General features: G+C 35.1%; 2 protein-coding genes across 2 annotated transcripts; one reads left to right on the forward strand and one right to left on the reverse strand.

Moving 5' to 3' along the window:
* The first annotated feature begins 165 nt into the window (after positions 1 to 165).
* Positions 166 to 7,161, forward strand: LOC110461854 (rab5 GDP/GTP exchange factor-like). The gene is made up of 7 exons (XM_021515567.1): positions 166 to 290; positions 1,651 to 1,963; positions 2,458 to 2,582; positions 3,397 to 3,663; positions 4,440 to 4,667; positions 5,294 to 5,550; positions 5,973 to 7,161. The coding sequence occupies exons 2-7, from the start codon at positions 1,758 to 1,760 to the stop codon at positions 6,540 to 6,542; spliced, it is 1,653 nt and encodes a 550-aa protein (XP_021371242.1). The 5' UTR covers positions 166 to 290; positions 1,651 to 1,757; the 3' UTR covers positions 6,543 to 7,161.
* A 4,313-nt stretch (positions 7,162 to 11,474) lies between these two features.
* LOC110461859 (39S ribosomal protein L44, mitochondrial-like) lies at positions 11,475 to 20,951 on the reverse strand. The gene is made up of 10 exons (XM_021515579.1): positions 20,857 to 20,951; positions 20,011 to 20,131; positions 18,611 to 18,697; positions 17,854 to 17,972; positions 17,226 to 17,301; positions 16,487 to 16,571; positions 15,708 to 15,779; positions 13,451 to 13,599; positions 13,142 to 13,224; positions 11,475 to 12,060 (listed from the first exon to the last, which is right to left on the reverse strand). Exons 1-10 carry the CDS (start codon positions 20,936 to 20,938, stop codon positions 11,885 to 11,887), a joined length of 1,050 nt encoding a protein of 349 aa, XP_021371254.1. The 5' UTR covers positions 20,939 to 20,951; the 3' UTR covers positions 11,475 to 11,884.
* Positions 20,952 to 21,083: the final 132 nt, after the last annotated feature.

Raw genomic sequence — 21,083 nt, forward strand, 5'->3', positions numbered from 1 at the left:
ACAAATTTGTAAACATAAAAATATACAAACAAATGTCTTTATTTTCATGGATATCTAGCTGTTGACGATTTATTATGTTTATCGTACAAATGCTGTATTCTTGTCGAAATACGAAACTACCGCATCAGATAGCGACTGACTCCCGTCAAATTGTTATAATGACCTTGACCCTTAGAGTGTTGATTCATGTGACGAGAATACATCGCAGACTAACTCGGCTGACATCTGTCGACTGTTGCTGTAGGATCGATAATTAGTCAGCCACGAATCCTTTAAATCTCTCCGACAGTGTAAGTATTATCCACATACTCCGAAGACATTTGCATCATTCGTGTAAACTTCATTTTATTGTCGAAAAGTTGACTAGGTCGTTGCTGACTCAGACATCAGATGACAAAAAATATTCTGGAACAAACCTGCCCTGGTCAGAGACAGAGTACAAGAAATAATGTTAGCATGTTGAGAACTCTTTATTTGCGAGAAGTCCTTGTAAAACCGAAACACCAAAAATACCTTTCAAAATAGAGACAATATTAAAACTGGAACGAAAAGACGAAATGAAAAATTAATGATAGGAAATATAAAATCCCTGGCCTCAAAGTCAAATCGATGATTACAGTCAGTGATCTACCAAAACTGTAGACAGATATATGCAGACGCTTGGTGAATTACGTTAAAAAAAAGTGATATGTTTTCTACATTTCAATTGTAGTTTCAATGTCATATCATTTCATTGAACCAAATTCCAAGCGAGTTATATTAACTCATGTACAATTCACTGTAATGTGATATATCTGCCTAGCCTTTGCAACAGTTGGGATCTAAGGAGGCAGTACCCAAATCGGATCAGTACCCAAATCGATCAGTACCCAAATCGGATCACTGTTTGCAAAAACACTTATGAATAAATAAATGTGTCGACAAATCAGTTATAACAATTAATGATGTAGTCTTTGAATAGATAGCCATGCACCATTTTTTTTGTCTACAGATGATAAGTTTTTTAAGTTCAAATAGCACAAGAAAACGTAATTCAAACTCAAATGTCAGTGTTTTTATTACGTTTTTAAAAAATGGCGCGTGCGACAACTATGCATTCTGTTTTTGGACTATAGGAATACATTCACAGTATGGAAACACTTTTTGTCATATAAATTCTAAAGGTCATCATAATTTTTTTATTATGCTGACAAAAACATATTCATTTGAAGCATATAAGATACTGCAAAATTCAAGCCTTGATCCTATTTGGGTCCTGTCATTCGCAAAAACCGGAGACACTGATTGGTGACTTCAGAGCGTTCTATAAATATCTCAAGTGAGTCCCGGGTGCAAATTTCATTTGTAAGATTGATGTCATTGATGTTCTTTCTTTGATACAACCATAAATGAATATATAATTCCTCCTCAGATTTTTCATTGATTTAATAAAATGATGGTTTGGTGATCTGATATGGGTACTGTCACCTTATATTTTTAGCTTACAAAATGATTTAGTTATAGTGTCATTTTCTCTATCGGCACACCCAACAGTCACTGCATGTATCTATCTATAGGTAAACATAGTTGTGTTTTATAATTTTATGACAAAATATTGTCCAAATGATATGTTGTCTTTAAATGTTTTTTTATTTTCTGTTCTGTTTTCAGATCCACATGCATTTATATATGAGGGAAAACATTAGTGAATGTATCAACAATGCCCAGTGTGTGACTCTTCATTATTATAATTAACAACATCGCACCTGTCTAACAATATGAGTTCTTCACGCAAAACCAGCTCTAATAAGAAGATCCATATTGATAAGTCTGATCTTTTGTGTAAAAATGGCTGTGGTTTCTATGGTAACCCAGCATGGCAAGGATTTTGCTCGAAATGCTACAAGGAAGTCTACCAGACAGCGAAGCAGGCACAAGCCCAGCATGATACAATGAAACCACCCAAGGTTGAAAAGTCCAAAGGGTAAGAGAAATATTTTGGATAGACTTTCATAGATGAGAAATTCCCCTGAAGTGTAGACAATTTTAAAGTAAAACTTCGCATAGTTTATTTTTAACAAATGTATGATTTATATAAAATTAATAGCATCCAATTGAATCACTGAGTCCTTGTGTAGGCATTGGAAATATGGAAATTATTGTTTTTCAGTACATATTTTTTTCTTGATCAAAATAGTAATCTAATGACATTTATGCATCACATTGAAATGACAACCAACTATGAACTGGACATTTTGAATTCAAAGAAAATCCTTTCTATGCAATTTCAAATCAAGCTTTGAATAACATTGTTTCCAAAGTAGAGGTCACCAGAGGATGAGATGTGGGATTTCCACCTGAGGAGGAAGATTGCAATATTGTTGTTGTGAGTTAAATGCATTGTTGACATAATGTTAAGAGTTGTATCTATCTAAGGTAATTAATATAGGTGATTAGTCTTCCATCTTCACTTCTCAGGTCCGAGTTTGGTGGATTTAGTGTAATTCCTGCATCGTTTACCAAATTTGAAGAGAAGAAAACACAACACGCCAACAAGAGGTCACATACAGTGAAATCCATTTTTAAAAAGACACCATCAAAAGGTATGAAATACTCTCAACAAGCAATTTGTACAATTTACTGTAATCGTTTCTTCTGATTTAACAACAATTTATCATTGTACCATGTACTTATTTACATGCATGATAGTGATATTTGCCTTCCATTCTAATGGTGTATTGGTTTCTCTGGTCTCTTCAAGAACCCTTTTTCTGGAGGACTTGAAACTTTTAATCGTGTCAGTAGCAATTTCCTGAAGGAAAAAGAAATATCTTTATCAAAAAGATACTTTGATAACAGTGAATATCAATGATTCTTGGTTTGTGTATTTTCATACATTTATTACTCCCCAAAAGAATACAAACAATTTACACAATTTCACAAGTCCCGAAAACATCAACCTCGCTACTCCAGGGGTTATGCTTACCTTTGCTCTCTGCACCCCTAGAATATGTCATAGCAAAATTGAATGCACGCGGCTAGCTATTTGATTTGTCTCAGGTAAAAACCTGTCCAATCGCTAGGCTCATACCTGTCCTTTGAAGACTTCAGAGGAGCGACACCCAACTTCAAAGCAAGTCAATTTTACCGTTGCGCGACCAAGAGATTCTTTTTATGTGCATCAAAGGATCAAACTAATGTTCTAGTCTCATCCACAATGTGGCACACTCTGAGCCTTCAATTTTGTCATGACATATTTCAGGGGTGCAGAGAACGAAAGTGAGTGTAACCCCTGGAGTATTGAGGATGTGGAAACATGAGATTAAAAAATAATGTTCTCTTCAAAATGATATTTCATCACTGGTGAATATCAAAGATTGTTTGTTAATTTTTGTTCATTTATTACCTTTCCAACAGAATCTCAACAAGTTCCCCAACAGAGTAAATCGGGTACTCACGAGGTGAGACGGGTCTGTCTCGAGTCCCAACAAGTGGGAACCGAGTTTGCAGAATTTTTGAAGAAAATCCGAAAGAATGCTGCTGTAGATGTGTCGAAGCACATAAAGGCTGTAGTGGAGCGGGTACAGAACATGCCCGACACACCGGTGGACGAACTGGCCGAGTTTGTACAGGACTTCTATCAGACCCTGGGTGACCGTGTCAACAACAATCCAATATACAAGGGTCAGTAGTTAAAAAATAGCCACAAAATTAAATAAATCAACACATATAATAAGGAGTGTTTTAATATACAAAAAAAACAGGCAAATTTTTGCTTTAGTTTATCGACCAGTGAGAACCTGAATTATGATTTTTTTTTCTTTCTTTCTATTGTACAACAATTATAAAAAAAGTTATTTCAACTTATATTAATCACTCTTGTTGGCCCGGGTGGTAACCCACAGACAGTGTTTTAATGCGGGAATACCCGAGAAAATATGTGGTCGGGCAGGTGACCCCAAACCTTTTATGTTCCAGCGAAGAATCAAATCCCGGTCATCTTGGTGAAAGCCGAGTGTATTATCTACTGCGCCACTCGACTATCGAATTGAATATGCTTAACATCAAACCAATTACATATTATATCCAAGCACGAGTCAATTTGGTGTAAAAGCAATACACATACTGTACATGTTCTTGGTTCATAATCTTTTGCTATTTAATTAGGTAGTGCATTATTTCTGATTAACGGATCATTTCCAAAGAAATATAGACAGTAATTTTCAATTTATTGATTAAGTCGGAATTTTCTTCTTAAGTCAGAAACATCTATTTTGTACTAGATTTTATTTGCTATAATGTTTTTATCATCCATTCTGTTTTTTATAACTTATTAAGAAAAGGTTCAGTTTTTATAATACCATTGTGAAACCTACACGGATAGCATCATTTGTAACTGAATAGGTTTTTATAAACATCATAACTTGTTTGTTATTTATTTTGAAATTCAATTTTAACAGGGCATAGCAGTGAGACTATGGAGAAACTAATGGACTTTACGGAGAGGTATGTTATGGTTCGGTTGTATGCCTGTGTGTTCTCAGCGCCCGACACGGAGGATGAACAGAAGGATCTACAGATACAGGACAGAATCCGCAGTCTACACTGGATCACCGCCCAACAACTGGACACGATGATCAATGACCACGACACTGCTGTCCGACAGCTGGTGGACAAAGCTATCACAGGTAAGTTATATTCCGGCTTTTCGTATTGTAGAGTTATCTTGTGAGCAGGTATTGATTGTTACATCATTAGTTTGTGTGAGAAAATTATGTTTTCTCAAAAAATGTATGACATTACTCTCACAAACAAATGACGAAACGATCAAAACCTGCTCACAAGAGCAGATAACTCTGCAATACGAAAAGGCGGAATAGGTGGATGTCTCCCAGAACAGACACTTCTCTGAGACAGAGGTGTATAGCCCTTATGTGTCGATGTTGTTACTTTCTGTTGAAGAGCCGATCCTTGTCTTAAAATCAACTCACAATGGGCAAGATGTTTGATGCATTACGACTACTTAATAGACTGTCAGAATATCTGTGCTTGAAAAAGGTACCTGTTGAAATATACCTGCATCAAAATACCTTTCATGTCGAGTATTTTTACACATCATTATACATTATATTCAATGCATTCATCAAATTCCCACTTAACATATATATGTATGTAAATTGAGCCTGTTGGAAGTGCTGGTTGTGTTTGGTTTCGTTTAGATAATCTTCATTTGATTTTAAGTCTACTTCAACAGACTTTATAGCTACATGTCCATGATAGACAATGTTTAAAAATCTTTATTTGGTATTTATAGAGATCATCGACATGAATGCTAAGAAGTCTCCCCCGGACAAGTTGGTGTGTGTGGTGAACTGCTGTAAGAGTATATTCGAAGTGATAAAACAGTCCAAGTCAGGACCGGCTAATGCTGACGACTTCCTACCCGCTCTCATCTATGTGGTCCTGAAGGCAAACCCACCACTCCTACACTCCAACATACAGTACATCACTCGCTTTGCCAACCCCAGTCGTCTCATGAGTGGTGAGGCAGGCTACTACTTCACTAACCTGGTACGTGTACTGATCAGTCTGCTACAGTAAAACTTGTCTGTACTTTGACCTTATTGTCTTAGTAGACAGGACAATTTGCAGAATGTTTTCCCCATTTCTTGTTGAATATATTGTATTTTATAATACGACTCAAAGGCCTAATTTTTCTGAACTTGAAAAAGAAACTAAAGAAAATGCATATCCCACTTTTCAATGATATTTCTCCATGCTAAACAAGTTCAAATTCATTCACCCAATCTTAAGTAATCTGTTTTAAAAATTTACCACCACCTCCCATTTTCCGTTATCTTCCCTCACCCAGAATGCTTCATACAAAATATTTTTAAGGAATAGTCTTTTAAACAACCCCATAAAAATAAATTTGCAATGTTCAATTTTCCATTAATTACAAGCTAATAATATACCTTTTCATCTTTTACCAGTGTTGCGCTGTAGCATTTATTGAGAGCCTGGGTGCGGAATCACTAGCTTTAACTCAAGAACAGTTTGACCGGTACATGTCCGGAGAAGCTGTCCCACCACAAATTGGCAATGAGTACATGTGTGAGGGACTACGTCTGATGTACGAAAACCTGAAAACTCTGGCAGAGTTAAAACAGCGACAAGAGAAAGTCATGGCAGACACGCTTCAACTCCAGCAAGACATGCGAGAATTCAAGGAGAGTTTTAAACAGGAGATTAAAAATGTGTTGGACCGAACACCCCTTGTTATACGACCTGCCAAAACCAAGGTGGACATGGACGCTGATATCGGTGTGGAGTTACCCTCCCCTTTATTACCAGAACGAATCTCTGTGTCATCCGTTTCCACGTTACAGTGTACCAACACAGTCGAGGAGGGCTCAGACTCGGATTCAAGTGCCACAGAACCAATGGAGGCAACGGACAGTCAGACGAACAATCAGGGTTGTGACTCGGGACCAAACGCACCTGCTGAAAACAATACTCAAGCTGCGGACATATTACAACCACAATCTACATGTCCGAGCTGATTTAGTTGTGATATTGAAAGTGTGTGTAGTAGATGTATATAATTTCAAAGTTTCTTTATTACATAAACAATATTTGGTCAGAAGTATGCAAATCTCTACTTCTCAACTTAATACTCTATTGATTACGTTATCTTTAATGCGTTTTTCGAACTTTTTGATTTTTCATCAATTTTCCTAAATCAGTGAAGATTTCAGATTTGAATATTTATACAGAGAATGTGTTGTTTTTTGCTACACTTGTCTCTATTTATCTACAAATAGTGAAATGTGTACTCCTGATTTATCGTGAAAGATAATCATGAAGAAATTCTGTATGAAATTTTAATGCCTAGGATAATAGAATTCTATTAATATAATCTATTCATACATGTGAACACGTTTAATTCTACCACACTATCTTTTCTTTTCGTTATGTTGCCCTAGTTTGATGAATAATTAGATAAATACATTGTCAGGTCAATTAATTCGAATAATTTTGTTAACTGTAATGCTATACATAATATTACAATGTAAACACATGCACGTACATTACACTTGATTTGTGAGTTTTTTTTAAAATTGTTAAGTTATTTATTATCTCATTCACCCCTGACATTTCATAATGAACTACTCCAACCTTTGAATTTGAAGAGTTCAATGTGTCTTCACGGGTGAATGAGTTAATTGAAAATCTTGCTGTACAATTGTTTTTTGTTTCATGGAAAATACAATCTTATTTGTTATCATGATCTATTATAACAAGTTGGACATACCATAATTGTTTTGGATTTAGTTTTGTCCAGAGGTTCATTTTGTAACAGTTTTAATTTCAGTGTTGCATTTAAAAAGTATTTTAATTTCAAGTCAGCGCTACATTAAAATGTCCAATAATTTTATGTCGGTGTTGAATTTCAATAAGCCAATAATTTCTCGTCGGTATTGAATTTAAGCTCAAGATAACGTATGCAAGGAGAGAGCTTGCAACGGCTTGACCCGTTTCTCAATTTATTTTGTAATTTAAATGTTGAGCTTAAAAAAGAATCTGAAATATAAATTAAATTAATTAATGTACCTAATTTTCAAATACAAGTAAAGATTGAACAAAATAAAAGCCATAATAAGCACAGGGGCCGCGACACATGCATGTGGTAAAAGAAAAGGTAGATAACAGAACATACATTGTATACGATATGTTAGCCTATTCTCACATGTATATTAGATAGTGTACCTGGCCCCTGTGGTAAAAATAACCTAGAACTGAACAAATCCTGTTTTATTGTGTATATATGAATGTAGTGAACACATTTGAATTCCATTACCTCAACCAGATGGCAAAAACACCAGCAGCTTTAACAGTACAAATCTCCATGGACTATTTATGTAAAACACTATTATTTCATTTGACGATTGTTGTGAAAGAGTATTTTAATTAAATTTTCTATGTATGTCATTTGTTAGTTTGATACAATGTTGAGACTTCTAACATTCATCACATTTTAGGGATTATGTCCCTTTAATTGTTTGCTAATTTGATGGGATGGAGTGGTCGAGTTTACGCCTGCAATATTTTTAACATACAATTTCTTGTTGTAAATATAGGGAACAGAAATGTGAAGAAAAAGTGTTGATCATGAAACAAGATTACCTACATTTGTGTTACATATTAAAACTGCCTGAAATAAACATGCTGCCTCAAAACTTACTGGAGTCTTCAGCTCTAAAAGCTGTTAATAACTTAAAATTGCTGGAACAGAACATGATGCCTTAAATCTTATTTAAAACCTTTAGACCTGTTTAAATATAGCAACTATAGATGATTAATTTTAAGACCAATCTTTTACGACTAGAAGTACATGTATAACATATTACATGGCCAAACTTTGACTGAAATGATTTAAATTAATAATATTTATAAAATGCGTTAAGACTACCGATTTACTTAATTTTTCCTACTATTTCTTGGTATGTGCTTCTTTTTTTATCTGCTTAATTTTATTGTACACATTTTGATGTTTAATTTATTTTTAAGAAGTAGGTGGGAGGATGCAGAATTTTTGTAACCATATACTTGCCAACCCTCCCAATTTAGGCGGGACCCAAAAGAAAATTTTGAAAAGTTGGCATTGGCAAGAAAATGTGTTAAATAGAAGCTTCCTAAAGGTTTTTTTTTTGCTTCAATTTTGACATCATTATGGATATATCTTTTGAAGGTTTATTTCATTTTGAAACTGTCGCTGCGCAGGTAACAAAATCCATAAAGTGCTACCCTATAAGGGATTTTATTGGTGTACAAAGCCTGGTTATCATAACACAATAATTTATTATTGAACAAGGCTTTGATCTGGCCACTAGTCCATGTTATATTTGCCAGCAAGTGACTGTGTTACTGTGCAGATGTTGTTAGAGCAGCTTGTAGTGGGGTCCATGTCAACGTTTGCTGTGACGTGTTGTGACATACATTACATCACTTTATACTGTACATTACATCATTTTATACTGTACATGTACATCATTTTATACTGTACATGTACATCATTTTATACTGTACATGTACAGACAGAAGACCAGAGTACTGGGTTACTATCCTGTATAAATACTTTCTCTACCTGTAAACGGGTTTTTTTGGAGGAAATAATATCGGACCTGCAAAACTTACTATAAGTCTGGCCAATCCTAAACAAGGGCCTCAGAGAAAGTATTCAACCATCAGGTTATCCATCATTCAACAAGTGCTGCCCTCTTAATGCTAGCGCATCATTTTCATAACAATAGCATTTTGCTTAAAAAAATATCAGATTTAAAATCTTAGCAAAAATGTTCCCCACCATTTGGTATCAATTGGTTCCTAGCCAAAATTTGATTGAATCTTTGCAAAAGCTTTTGTGTGTGGAAAATAACTCTGTATATATAATGATATTTAAACATGAACTTCAAGCATTGTATCAATATTTTGATGTGTTGAAAATACAGATACAGTCCCACTTCATTACTATTAAATACAAAGTTATATATGAGTGCATGTTCAAAGTCAGTCCCAATAAACCCGAGATGACAAGTTTAGGTGTAATTTATATATTTTCCAGGAAAAACATGGAAATGCTTTTAATAAAATAAAACAAAACAAGACATTATCTACAGTTAGTTGATGTACACGATTTGATGACAAGAACATACTTTACATTGTAGTTAGTATTTCTTGGACCTTTTTAGGTCACCTGAGCTTTAGCTCAAGTGACCTATTGCTATCCGTTTTCGTCTGTCGTCGTCCGTCGTCCGTTAACATTTTACATTTCAAACTTAAAGTCAAGTTCTGCTGGGCCGATTGAACTGAAAGTTGGTAGGAATAATTGCCTCATGGTCCTGAATAAGTGTTGTTATTTTTCGGGTCGATCAGAAATCCAATATGGCCGCCACGGCCGCCATTTTGAAAACCTATTTCAAACTTAAAGTCAAGTTCTGCTGGACCGATTGAACTTAAAGTTTGTAGGAATGATCGACTCATGGTCCTGACAAAGTGTTGTTATTTTTCAGGTCAATCATAAATCCAATATGGCCGCCACGGCCACCATTTTGAAAACATATTTCAAACTTAAAGTCAAGTTCTGCTAGGCCGATTGAACTGAAACTTTGTAGGAATGATTGACTCATGGTCCTGACAAAGTGTTGTTATTTTTCAGGTCGATCAGAAATCCAATATGGCCACCACAGCTGCCATTTTGGTAAACTATTTCAAACTTAAAGTAAAGATCTACTTGGCCGATTGAACTGAAACTTTGTAGGAATGATCGAATCATGGTCCTGACAAAGTGTTGTTATTTTTCGGGTCAATCAGAAATACAATTTGGCTGCCATGGCCGCTATTTTGCTACTAAGTTCTAATAGGCCGATCTCACTTAAAATTGGTCTAGGAATGATCAGCTCATGGTCCTGACAAAGTTAAGTTAACATTATACTATTTTTTACTCAAATTGGTACATATTTCAACAACAAAAATAAATACTGTAGACTCAGGTGACCGTTTAGGCCCATGGGCCTCTTGTTTGGTTGATACAATTCAAATGAAAATACATGTACCTTATTTTTAATTATGTGTTGACAAAAATTATTTAAACAAAGTTTCCTCCAGGAGTGACTGTTGTATTATGTTTATCAAACTGTGCAAAGTTAATTTAATATAATATTTTATAAACAAATCTGAATGGATACTTCTGTTGAACTAACATCATTGCCATGTATTGGGCATTTTCAGTAGAAACACATGGAAGCCACTTTTAACAGCTTTGAGTGATAAATGTATATTGTCCAAGTATACATACATGTATAAAAGTTAGTGTATGATCACACCAAAGATTAATAAGTCAGTTGCTTAAAAGCATCTTTACAGTATCAAAATCCAGAGATATATTTAATAGTCAAACTTCAGGTACCTTTAATTATGTTGAAGTATAAGATTGACCTATTAAAACAAATGCAATATTAGATTTTACTGTATAATTTAAATATTCATGTAATAAATATTCTGACTTTTAATCATGTTGGAAATTAAGGAGAGACTGAGAATGTTCCTTTTTACGAGAAAACAGCTGAAAATATGTTATCATCCTCATCAAGAAATCCTTTTTCCAGCTGCTACTCATTTATGAATCAATGTTACGAAATAAAATCACTTCCTGAACATATATTTTATTGTTTTGAGTGAATTATGTTCAAACTTGTTTTTCAGTAAGTGATTTTGGTTTTAACCTCTCTGTGACAATCTATTTGAGTCATAGATTTAAGCTTTTATACATTATAATATTACGGTAATGATATTTTTCATAATGCAATGGAGCTATGCATAACTAATGAAAAGTGAAAGTAAGAGTTTATGTTCAAAGCTCATCTCCAAGAACGAGGGTTCTACACAATAGATGCACTACTACGAAAACAAATATAAAAGCAAGAAATTTAACATATTCGTTCATTATATATTTAATAATCAATCTCAACCATTTCAAAAAATCAACCAGTTTGCTGGCTAAATATTCCAGCACTGATAAATGCAACTTGTTTCTAAGAATGCCTTCTCTGTCAAGGGGAGGTAAACCTGTGTACTGGCATAACACATGACTGTACTACAGCAACTCCTGGCTTTAACTATGAAGTTTAAGGCAAGCTGACACCCTATTGAAAGGACATTCTCCAGAAACACCTTTCTGACACGAGGGAGAACAAGCCCTCTTTTGAAATTGTCAAATCACAAATCTTTCAGTAATATATTGTTCTTCCATTTTACGATCACATTCACACGTGTGGCTTGCAGAACCTCAGCAATATGTCAGTTTCAAAAGTGTAATCTTTGATTTATATATAATTATCTAACTTCAGGATCCAGATGATAAATTACTAAGGCTAGCGTTTTTCCTATCATAGTCTATTTGTAGTTTTTCTGCTGCCTCACGAAATTTTAATGGTGCTCTGTGGTCCTGAGTGTTCATATATTTTTTCAATGCATCTCGTGCCGCCATCTCCTCCGCTATGGATACAGTTTCCCCTGGAGCTACAAGATATAATGTGTTTGTGTATAAGTTAGGTGTGAATATATATCAAGCACAAATTACAGCAGAAATGGGCAACAGATCGTGTCAAATTTAAAGATACACTTGCAAAATTTATCAATTAAGTTGTGAAAATAATAATAACAATAATAATTTGAGGTTCTTATATACCGCTTGATCACAACCTAGTCCGTAGTTCATCTCAAAGCGGTTCACAAATTATTATCCGTGGTTATAGGGCCTTTGCAACCAGCCAATATCTTTCTCAACTCCCTGGGGAGCATACAGCCGGAGTTGCCATTTCGGCACTAACAGCTAGCATTCAACAATTCTAGCGCTGCCCAACCACAAACTCATTTACAGCTGATTAGACTGGAACAAGCAGAGTAAAGTATCTTGCTCAAAGATACAACAAGGCACCATGGTGTGACTCGAACATGCAACCCTTTGGTCACGAGCCCAGCGTTCTACCACTAGACTACCAAAATCACCCAGTAGTTTGTTTTGGTCAAGCCAGTAGAAGTAGAATGAGATATCACCATCAGAACCTCAGGTGTTTACAACTTTACCAGCCTGGGACTATACAAAAATTGTCAGCTAGTGAAAATGTTTAACATTTTACTCTAAAATTTTCGGTTGGACTGTTAGAATTTTTTAAAATCGGTCTGTGGGATTGTACTTTAAATCACAGGGACACATCCTGTATAATGTTTGATATAGACAAGTGGGTGTCACAGTACTTTAGATATACTTTGATGCCACCTTATATATATATATTATATCTTCTGTTATGTAGCATGTGGCACATCCCTGTGCTATAAATGTAAAATTATACACCCCTGGATCTGTGATTCAGAAACAAATTAATTCTTATAATAAATAGTATTACATTACATATACCAGTATTTACTATTAAAAAAATGAATATTTCTTCACAAGTAAGATTCTTTGATATACCAAACGACCAGTTGTACAATTATTTTAGGTATTGTTGTCTATTTGGCAATAGCGACAGCAGAAAAAATAATTTCAAGATAATGGCTGATTTCTAAACAGTTTGATATTAACATGAGTCCACTATACCTCGTCCTAAGAGTGTCCTGTCGCTATACAGCCCCACATGGTACACAGACATAACCGTAGATGCAGCTGACTTCCATATAAGCCTGAAACAAAAATAGTGTTATTTTAAAATACTGACTTGATTTTGAAAACTTTCATTCATCTATACCCTACAAAGGTATTGTTTGATCTTTTTAATCCTCTTTCCTGGCCTTGGATCACAAAAGAGGAAAGCTACATGTCATCATAATGATAATAATTTCTGAAAGTAGTTACGGGAAGGAAATCCTATTTAGCAGACATGGCATATACCTTTCTATACTTTTATACCTTGGTTCTGGAGGTGACAAGCCCATCTTCTTAAGTATGTTTGTCAGCACACCCATAGGGTTGATGACATCCCAGATCTCGTTGATATCCTCAGCCACAAGCTGAACAATGAAAAAATCCCTTACAAAAGCTTCAGCCCGAGCAACATCCTGAAAACAGACAGAAAATGGATATGTGTAGCATTATATAGAGACATTTACATGTCCATTGTACTGTAGAAAGTGGAATAATTTATTGAATTTTAAAGTAAATTTTAACAAAGCAATCCATAGTCCCCCACTGGTAATGATTTTTATATTTAACAAACAGGTAACAGTGTACTAATTCTTACACTCTGCACTCTGCCATCCCAAGATGTTCTTGTACACCTAATCTGGTTACTCCAGGTGAAATAGTATAGAGGATATGCCCCAGACAAACTTTTTCAAAAGTAAAGGTCAAAGGTCAAGTCATAGGTCACAGTGACCTAATTCTTGCGCTCTGCAATCCCAAGATGTCCTTGTACATCAAATTGGGTTACTCCAGGTGAAATAGTCTAGAAGATATGCCCCTGACAAACTTGGACGGACGGATTGCAAACCTTTAATCCCCTCCTGGAAACCGGTCGGGGACTAAAAACAACTCTTACTTTTAATGATAATGATAAAATAAGCTACAGTTCATTAAGTATACCTCATCCCCTTTGCCCCATCTCATTCCTCACAGAAGTGCTTTCGACATTTATTACAACACTGAAGTCTTGGTCCAGAAAAGTTCTTCATTAATTTCACCTGAGACTTCTTGTGTCCTTGACCTTCAGTGTACTGACCTGAGTGTCATGAACACATTATTAAGTCATGATGCATGCGAACTCCTATGAAGTTTCAAAATGACTTGAGTCTCGATAAGCATATGATCTTTGACCCCACGACTTTCACCTTTGGGATAGGAACCTGAGAGTGTTAAGCACCACAAACAGCACATGGTTTAGTCCTGTTACACACACCGGTCAAGTTTAAAACCAAATGTGGCCATCAGACTTACTAGCTAAGCATTTCGCATTTAACCCCCTACCTTTGGGATACAGACCTGGATGTTATAAAGGCTATTGAATTTTATGGCTTGTACATCTATAAAGTATAAAAATGTTGACCATTGACAAAGCTCTTACCAACAACCCAGGACGAGTTGCGCAATATCACCATGACCTCGCAATCGAAGTCCTGTAAGCTTGATCCACTGCCTAGAGACCTATTAAAGCAATGGCTTGAAGCACTGCTTCCTTTGATTAACTCAATCATGAACAAATCATTGGCTGAGTCAAAGGTTCCATTGTGTTTCAAGAAGGCACATGTTAGACCATTGTTGAAGAAGTCTGGCATGGACATGGAGGAGTTGAAGAACTACCGCCCAGTATCAAATCTGCCATTTCTGTTTAAGTTCTTGGAGAAGGCCAGCTGTTTAAAACCTAGGGGTAATACTTTGATAGTTCACTCAACACGGAGAAACAACTGAACACTATTGCCAAATCCTGTTACTACCAGATCAGGAACATCGGCTGTATTTGGCAGTTTATAACTGCAGATGCATGCAAGATTTTGGTGCATTTACTTGTTACCTCTCGGTTAGATTATGTACCCTGCTCTGTAGTATATCTGACAAACTTACTAGTCGTCTGCAGAGGGTCCAGAACACTGCAACACGTCTGGTTACTCATACTTGAAAGAGAGAGCACATCACACCTGTGCTATATTCATTGCACTGGTTATCTGTACGATACAGGTCGCAGTACAAACTTTTGGTGTACACATACAAGGCACTGAATGGAACAGCTCCCCAGTACCTACAAGAGCTTGTTACCCTGTATCAGCCATCATGATCACTGCGGTCGGAGTCATTGTTGTGTGTCCCAAAATCTTGTACTATTACCTATGGAAACCGGTGCTTTAAGAGGGTTTCGGCCATGTTGTGGAATAGCTTACCATCTGCTATTAGAAAGTCAAATACCCTGACCAAATTCAAGAGGGACATCAAACCTCTTTCACGTCTGCATTTTAAGCTCTTTGCAATGACGTCATGTAAATACATGTACTACCCTTTATTTATTCATTTATGAGCACATTGCGATGTAAATGTATATTATTATTATTATTATTAAATTATATCAGAAGTTATGGGCTGGACAACTGTTCAAGGCAAAGCGCTTGCATGCATATATGGCAAATAATGAGGACATGGATTTTTGTGTATAGTATGAGTAGCCTCCCTGGGCCCTTACCTGGCTTGCTGCTAGAGCTCCTATCACTGCCTTCATAGTAACACTGTAGTCCTCATCTGTAGGGGGATAGTCCTGGAATTGAAATAACAAATATACTGACGTTTGAAGTTTTTATTTCTTTTACAACAAGTATGAAGGAAGAAGATTTATCAACTTATATTAATTACTGATGTTGGTTCAGAAGAAAGCACATAGGGCAACTTATTGTGAGAAGAGTATGTAGAGAAAACCAACATCATCTGTGTGACATACTGTTATATTTATCTGCTTTAAGATGACATCGTAAATGCATGATAATGCTGATGGCTCAAAATATCGGAACAATCATTCGCTATCTATAGAATACTCTCTCTGACATTCGGCATGAGATTCATCAGTTTGGCATGAATAATAGATGCCAAGTTTGTTATGAACACCAAAAGTAATTGAAAACGTCTTTTGTCAGCTTTCAAAAACAGTTGTTTCCTTTGTCAAGCAAAAGGTTCAAAATATTTGTTTCAAGCAAAGAGTGTAAAATTTGCATTATTTAGCAAACTTAGCCTTTATTCTCTCTGACAGTTGTGTTATCAGGTTAGGTTAATGATAATGGCTCTAGTTATTAGACCCTAGGCTGGTTTACAGAGGAGCTTCATTATTCAGGAGTGTGACTTTTACTAATTTGAGATTTATGACACTAGTTTGAGATTTATGACACAACATTAGGCAGATTTTTATTTTTTTATTTTTCTAATTCAAAACATTTAAAAAAGTATTCATTTAATGAAGTTTAAAGCGCTTACCATTTTTAGGATGATGTCCTTCAGACCTAGCTGGCTGCCTACATAGGCGAACATTTCATCAGACGTGAGATAGTCGTGGACGGCACTGTAAACCAATACAATCACTTTAATACAGTAAACACTCATTGTCACAATCATGCTTCAAACACTGCCGCTAATGATTCAATAAAATGAAAAAAAAAATGAAAAAAAATGCTTTGTTAGAATTTTTGTGACATGTTAACATGCAGTAAAACCTCATTATACCGCCACCTTCTGTCCTCTGTGATTTTGGCAGTATAACGAGTTTGGCGTTATATCAGGTTTACAGTTTTAAACCCAAGTGTTCACACACCAACTGAACTTATACTTTCAAATAATAATAATTTACTTCAAAAACGTTATTTTTTTTCAAAATTGTAATTTAATATATCAAATTGTTGAGCATTCAGCTGATTACCTGGTCAGTCAGCAGTCACATGTAACAATAGAATGTACACATGTATGCAACATTCCTGTCATCGGGATATACCTGTACTCGACTCAAATTGGTGGTATTTAATGAGGTCAAAATAGTGTGATTTTAACCATTTGTTTTAGGAATATGATGGCAGATGGCGGTATGCAGGTTTGGCGTTACAACGGTATTGGCAGTTTAATGGGTGGCATTACAACGGGGTTTTACTGTATATTCAATATCTGTAATTGAAGCTGGACTGGTGAATTCAGGTTAAAGAGGAAATAAAATGAAAATAATTACCTGATGCCCTCCTCAAACATCTCTGGGTACGTTGCCCGCAGATAGGCTTTCACATAGCGGGATGCCAACTTCTCACCTGTAACACAGTAATTGTATCTGATTATTTCATGCTTAGGTGTAGCCCCAGAACTTAAATGCTTTCACTTAAATACATGTAAAAACTGTTAACCAAGATTCTGTAGTTAATTCACACTTTACATGTTTCGGCTAGCTAGCTAGCTAACAGAAGATATGACCTGGATAAAAACGATGGCACTGGATAGACAATGTAAATACTATACATTATATTTCCCCACACAAAATGTTCTGGCTAAATAAGAATCACAAAATTAAACCAACATGTGGGCCCAATTTTTCAATGCTTTTAGTTTTAATATCACCTAAACACATTCTTCCATTTTAGTTTAAATTAATAAAATTCAAAATTTAAAACTATAAAAAGATTTAATATGGTAAACAACAGTCAGGAAACACAGAACATTTCTAAATTTCAATTATTTCCTTAAAAGTAAATAAGCTTAAGATAAGCTGCTCACTTTTTATTCTTCGACAGAGAAACATCAATATAACGGACACTACTTTCTACAACTGTATCTCGCAGACAAATCATAAAAACAAACACCGTCACCTTGTTTTGCCAGCTGTTCATTGCTGTCTCTTGATACTGTATTATCATCATCATCATTCTCCTCACTGTAATCATCCAAAAGGATTTCTTTTGCCTTTTCGTCTTCTTCTTGATATGATCTGAGAGTAAACAAAAAAGTGCTTCTATCAGGTTCTGAATAACCATTGAAAACTAAATAGAGCCTTGCTAATATAAGTAATCATAAGCTGATTTTATTTTGCAAGTTCAATTGTTCACATAAAAAAAAAATAATCAAACACTAAATGCAATATAAATAAGCAACAACATGTGTGTGTACTATGGTAGAATCTATTCCGTCTTTGCGTATTGCAGAGTTATCTCCTCTTGTGAGCAGGTATTGATTGTTACGTTATTGTTTTGTGAGAGTAACGTCATCAATATTTGAGAAATCGACGTAATTTTCTCACACAAACCAATGACGTAACAATCAATACCTGCTCCCAAGAGAAGATAACTCTGCAATACGCAAAGACGGAATAAAGAGGGTGAGGAAATGTTGGGGAAATATTATAAACAAAATGATTATTCAAACATTTTTTAATCCCAAATTATATATGGGATCTGCATGGGCGTGTATTTTGCCCGATAATACATGGTTGAATATATTGATGTCCATGCATAAAAAACTCAAAGACTTTATTGATATTTACTGCTTGTCGCCATGCCTATTATTTTTACCTTTAAATTAAGTCACCGTTATTAAATTAGAAAAATTCACAATTAAATAGTACCTTACCTTAGAACCAGTGATGTTTTTAGTATTTCATCTTTAAAATCTTCACCTAATCTTTTACCAAATGCATACACCTCAGAATCGTAGTTCCTACAAAAAGAAAACTAATATAATTAGTATTCCCATATTGAATACAAATGTAATTTTAATGCGAGTAGACACAAGACAAAGTATTGCAAGGCAATCCATAATCCCCCACCAGTAATGATTTCTTTACTTTTCAATCTGTACACCTATCTCAGGGTATACATCACAGTGACATACATAAGTATAATGTCAAAGGTCAAACATATATAGGTCACAGTGATCTACTTTTGTACTTGACACTCTGCCAACCAACGATGTACTTGCACACCAAATCTAGTTCCTCCTGGTGAAATAGTATAGAATTTTGTGCCCCAGAAACTTTTTTTAAAAGGTTGTTTAATTTGAGGTCAAACCATAGTTCACAGTAACCCAATTTTTGTACTTGACACTCTGCTATCCCAAGATATACTTGCAGACCAAATCTGGTTAATCCTGGTGAAATATCAAAGAAATATACCCAGACAGACAGATGCTGAGGTCAAAGGTCAAAACCATAGGTCACAATGACCTGTAGCTACTTTTATACTCGACACTCTGCCCTCCAAAGACATTGTACTTAACTTGCATACATGTATTTGGTAAATCTAGTTACTAGTAAAAATAGTATAGAAGATTAGATACATGTATGCCCTGTAGAAACTCTTCGGATGGATGGAATTTGGGCATTTGGGTGAATATCTATAGTGAACTTGTGGGAGACCACAGAAAAGCTATTTCCCGTCGTCAATTTCACAACAAGGTAGATTTATTCTGTTAAGCTAGTTGAAAATGTTTTGATTATTGAAATTTTGAGAATCACAGAGTGAATATCTTTATTTTTAGGCCAGTTTATTTTGATTACATTCTTCAGCATTTACTATGATAGCTGCTCTAGACTTGTATCATGACCTGAGGTACTGGTCACATCAACACATCCTAATGCCATTCTCTTATTATCATTTCAAATTGTTTAACTCATAATATTGCTTCTTTTAAGATGGTTTGTTGATGTATGAACGGATCAAAATGCATTACATCCATTTGCAAAATAAACTACCACTCAACCAGAAATTTCTGCATAAGTTTGATGTAAAAAATGAAACCTCATTATAATATGTAGATTATCATAGTGGTTCTAATACATGTATAATGAAATTGGTTGTTTGGCTACAAATAATAATAATAATTTTACTTGTTTCGATAATAAAACTACCAGGTACTGAAAATGAATAATTGGGCTTTTGTTAGCTACAATAATTTCTAAATCACTTCCCTTCAGAAAGGTAGTTATATATATATGTATCAAAACCATGAAATTTAAAAAGGATCACACATACCATATTCCATATGCAGATGGATGCCTCTCGGGTTCTGGTCCTAAGGATTGTCGCTTATGGAATAACTCTGATAGGACAGGACGTCGTGATTTGTAAGTTTTTAAAGTTCTGGTACATGTATCTGCAAAATATATTTTGTGAATAATACAACGAAGTTTTTCATACCTTTCTTGTCTACCTTACTGTACTGCAAACTCTGCTTTGTCGTACTTTATTGTATCTCTGGAACAGCCTTAATATTATCATTTACATAACACCCAGCACTAGCCCTAATTTTACTTTCAAAACAAATCTATATAAGAGACGTTTTCTGTGGCCTAAACCTGTTGTATCTCGGTTTGTCGAGTCCATCTTGGAAAGTCTCCAGATTTCACAATTCAACCTCTTTACCTCATTCGGTAGCATTTGAACTCGAAAAGCATCTAGGTCATGTGTCATATCTCTAGCAGAGACATTGAAAAAATAATGACCTCCGTCACACCAGCTTTATGAATTGACAACTCAAATGTTCAAAATGTGACTTTGGTAAATGTCTGAAAATCTTTCAAATATCAACACTACTTTACTACTCAATTATTTGTGTAGGCTCCAAACATTCATTTTATAATTCTAAATCGCTATATACTTGCAACTTGACTTTAGAATTCTAATATCCATGAAACATGTTTCAGTTAACAGACTTTCATTAAGCTAACTAATCACCAGCCATTTGACAACAAAGGTCAAGACAGTCGTTCGGAAGCTGCCGATCATGTACTTCATTCATAAGTTATACACTAAGACGTCACAAATGCAAATAACTTTGAAGCACATTTTTGCCTGAAAGATGTTACGGTTAACAACTACCTTTTAGGAAAGCTGTAGGCCTATCAGTCAGGAACTTCGACTTTCTCATGAGATGTAAACGCATGCACATGCGAGTCGCCATGTTTGTATTTTTGATGAAAGGTTTAGTTTCGAAATGAATAAAATATTATGTGTTTAGGACGTTAACCTTCTCCGAATAAAGTCAAAAAGAAGCAAATTATTTTTAAATGTGAATAGGGTACTATTGGTGTTGGTTTATGAAGTGG

The sequence above is a fragment of the Mizuhopecten yessoensis genome, unplaced genomic scaffold, assembly GCF_002113885.1.
Source record: "Mizuhopecten yessoensis strain PY_sf001 unplaced genomic scaffold, ASM211388v2 scaffold1407, whole genome shotgun sequence".
NCBI lineage: Eukaryota > Metazoa > Mollusca > Bivalvia > Pectinida > Pectinidae > Mizuhopecten > Mizuhopecten yessoensis.

Bases quoted from the DNA above. Each gene is read 5' to 3' on its own strand.
- LOC110461854 (XM_021515567.1), top strand. From the start codon at position 1,758: ATGAGTTCTTCACGCAAAACCAGCTCTAATAAGAAGATCCATATTGAT. The intron at 2,583-3,396 runs GTATGAAATACT...CCTTTCCAACAG, and splicing joins TAAAAAGACACCATCAAAAG to AATCTCAACAAGTTCCCCAA. The intron at 4,668-5,293 runs GTAAGTTATATT...TGGTATTTATAG, and splicing joins GGTGGACAAAGCTATCACAG to AGATCATCGACATGAATGCT.
- LOC110461859 (XM_021515579.1), bottom strand. From the start codon at position 20,938: ATGGCGACTCGCATGTGCATGCGTTTACATCTCATGAGAAAGTCGAAG. The intron at 20,132-20,856 runs GTAGTTGTTAAC...TATATTTTGCAG, and splicing joins GCCTACAGCTTTCCTAAAAG to ATACATGTACCAGAACTTTA. The intron at 16,572-17,225 runs GTAATTATTTTC...ATTGGTTTACAG, and splicing joins ATGTTTGAGGAGGGCATCAG to TGCCGTCCACGACTATCTCA.